At 47.6% G+C, this 2,439-nt stretch overlaps 1 protein-coding gene across 1 annotated transcript; it reads left to right on the top strand.

Annotated features, from left to right (window-relative positions):
- Window positions 1-228: 228 nt before the first annotated feature.
- On the top strand, window positions 229-2,178 carry TRIVIDRAFT_39833 (uncharacterized protein; the record flags this gene model as incomplete). The annotated part of the gene is made up of 1 exon (XM_014094790.1): window positions 229-2,178. One exon carries the CDS (start codon window positions 229-231, stop codon window positions 2,176-2,178), a length of 1,950 nt encoding a protein of 649 aa, XP_013950265.1.
- Window positions 2,179-2,439: the final 261 nt, after the last annotated feature.

The following is a 2,439-nucleotide window of genomic DNA, read 5'->3' as shown; positions in this document are numbered from 1 at the left end:
AACTAAATTCTACCTACCTTTGATGTAAGTGGCGTAGCCACAGATGTTGAAATATGTCTCTGCTAGTGGGAACTCTATTTACCGACTGACACCTAAGGTAACATTTGTGTGGTACGTTGTTGGGTATAAAAGCATCCGCCTTTCTCGGGAAGATAAAACTCAATCATCTGACATCAATATTATACCATTATACCTTATACACACCATATTGTTCAATTTTCAGCAAAAATGCCTCTGAATTCCTCCACCAGTGCTACATCTGACGGGCCGGACCTCAATAACCACGACTTTGAGTTCGCGCAACGCGGATTGGTGCAGCCTTTGAACGATCCAATCATCTTCTCAGACACCACGAAGGAAGTTGTCTGGGATGCGCAGGCATACAACTTCCTTGAAGAGGATTGCCCCCCAACTGCCAATAAATCTCTATGGAGGCAGGGCCAGCTCTGCAGCGTCACGGCTGGCCTTTATTTTGTTGTTGAAGGGATCTATCAAATACGTGGCCTTGACTTGGCCAATATGAGCATTGTTCAGGTCCCGAATACAAATAAAATCATCATCGTCGACTGCTTGACCTCTGTTGAAACGGCGCGCAAAGCAATTGAACTATACCAGGAATATCATGAATCTCGATTTGGCACTAAACCGGAAATTTGCGCTCTTTTCTACACCCATTGCCACGCTGACCATTTTGGCGGCGCACAGGCCGTCATAGATCTTGCAAATAACAAACATCTTCGGATTATTGGTCCAGAAGGCTTCCTCAAACATGCAGTCAGTGAGAATATATACGCGGGGGGAGCAATGACTCGCCGGGCCATTTACATGTATGGGGAGGCATTGGATAAATCACCCACTGGCCAGATTGGCTGTGGCCTCGGACAGGCCGTATCCGTGGGGACAAGTTCGGTAGTGGCACCAAATCAGAGCATTACAGAAGATGGTGTTCTCAAGCCAGGCATTGAAGGCTTGGAGATCATCTGCCAACTTACGCCGGGAACGGAAGCTCCTGCAGAAGTAAACTTTTTCTTCCCATTTTACTCTGCTCTCTGCATGGCTGAGAACGCAACTCATACGCTGCACAATATCCAAACTCTGCGAGGTGCACCAGTTCGTGACGCTCGAATTTGGTCTCGGTATCTTGACGAATCCATATCTCTGTTTGGGGAGAAGACTGAGGTGGTGTTCTCTACTCATCATTGGCCCACTTGGAACGAGAATGGCGAGAATTTGGTCGGCACTTATCTATCGGAACAGCGTGACTTCTATGGCTATCTTCATAATGAAACGCTTCGACTTCTTAACAATGGTAGCACTCCTGCGGAAATAGCAGAGGAGATTCAAACACCTCCAAACATAAGTTTGCAAACACACATCCGTGGCTACTATGGCTCTGTCAGTCACAATGTCAAAGCAATCTACGACAAGTACATGGGTTGGTATGACGGCAACCCGGCAAATTTATGGCCACTTCCTCCTGTTGAAGAGGCAACCCAACTTGTTCAGTGTATGGGAGGAAGTGACGCCGTTCTTAAGCTAGCCCGAGAATATCAGGCCGGTCAAAACTTGCGGTTTGCGGCCACTCTGTTAAATAAGCTCATTTTTTCAAACTCCTCTAATCAAGACGCCGCAAAGGAACTCCTAGCTGAGGTTTATAAGGAGTTAGGACATGGCGCAGAAAATGCGACCTGGCGAAACGTCTATCTTTCTGGAGCCTATGAACTACAAAACGGGCCCCAACCAGCAGCCAACGCAATGGACCCCGGCTCTTTGATGGCTCTTACCTTCGACCAACTGTTTGACACGGTTGCCGTACGTGTAAAGGGGCCAGATGCATATAAGCATAATGGTCCTGTCACAATTGACTTCATGGTGGAGGATATGCCGCACAAATTGGGGACGACTAAGGCTGGGTGGCATTTAAGACTAAGCAATGGTGTCGTGACTGGACACGGCGTCGCATATAACGCTCCCCCCGAGCCACGGGACGAGAAAGTCAGACTTACTGTATGGAGCGATCACAAGACTCTCGTGACGATTGTGGCGACCGCAGCTGCGGGCAAACCCTCCAAGCTCGACCAATATAGCGTTGTTACCGTTGGAGAGACCAAGGACTGGGATGTTATTACGTCTTTCATTCAAGTTCCCAACCCTGCATTCAACATTGTGACGCCTTAACTGTGCAAGTCACTCTTACTTTGAGACCGTAGGGTTCAATCACGAGATTGAAGGCAGAATTAGCTTAGGTGCATGAATAAAGAAATGAATTCCCAGTTCAAAGATTCACATGGTTTACTAGGCACGCATTTGACGTCTTCCAGTACTACATCGGAAATGAAGTGACAGTGAAATGACTCGCTGGCCCCTTGAATGCGATAAATCTGGCGTTTCTAGTCTCTAGTCACATGTCCCCATGCCTTGTGTAATGAGTTGAAGCAG

The sequence above is a fragment of the Trichoderma virens genome (assembly GCF_000170995.1).
Source record: "Trichoderma virens Gv29-8 chromosome Unknown TRIVIscaffold_91, whole genome shotgun sequence".
NCBI lineage: Eukaryota > Fungi > Ascomycota > Sordariomycetes > Hypocreales > Hypocreaceae > Trichoderma > Trichoderma virens.
The sequence above is the reverse complement of the archived record's forward strand: the minus strand, read 5'-3'. Positions and strand labels throughout refer to the sequence as shown.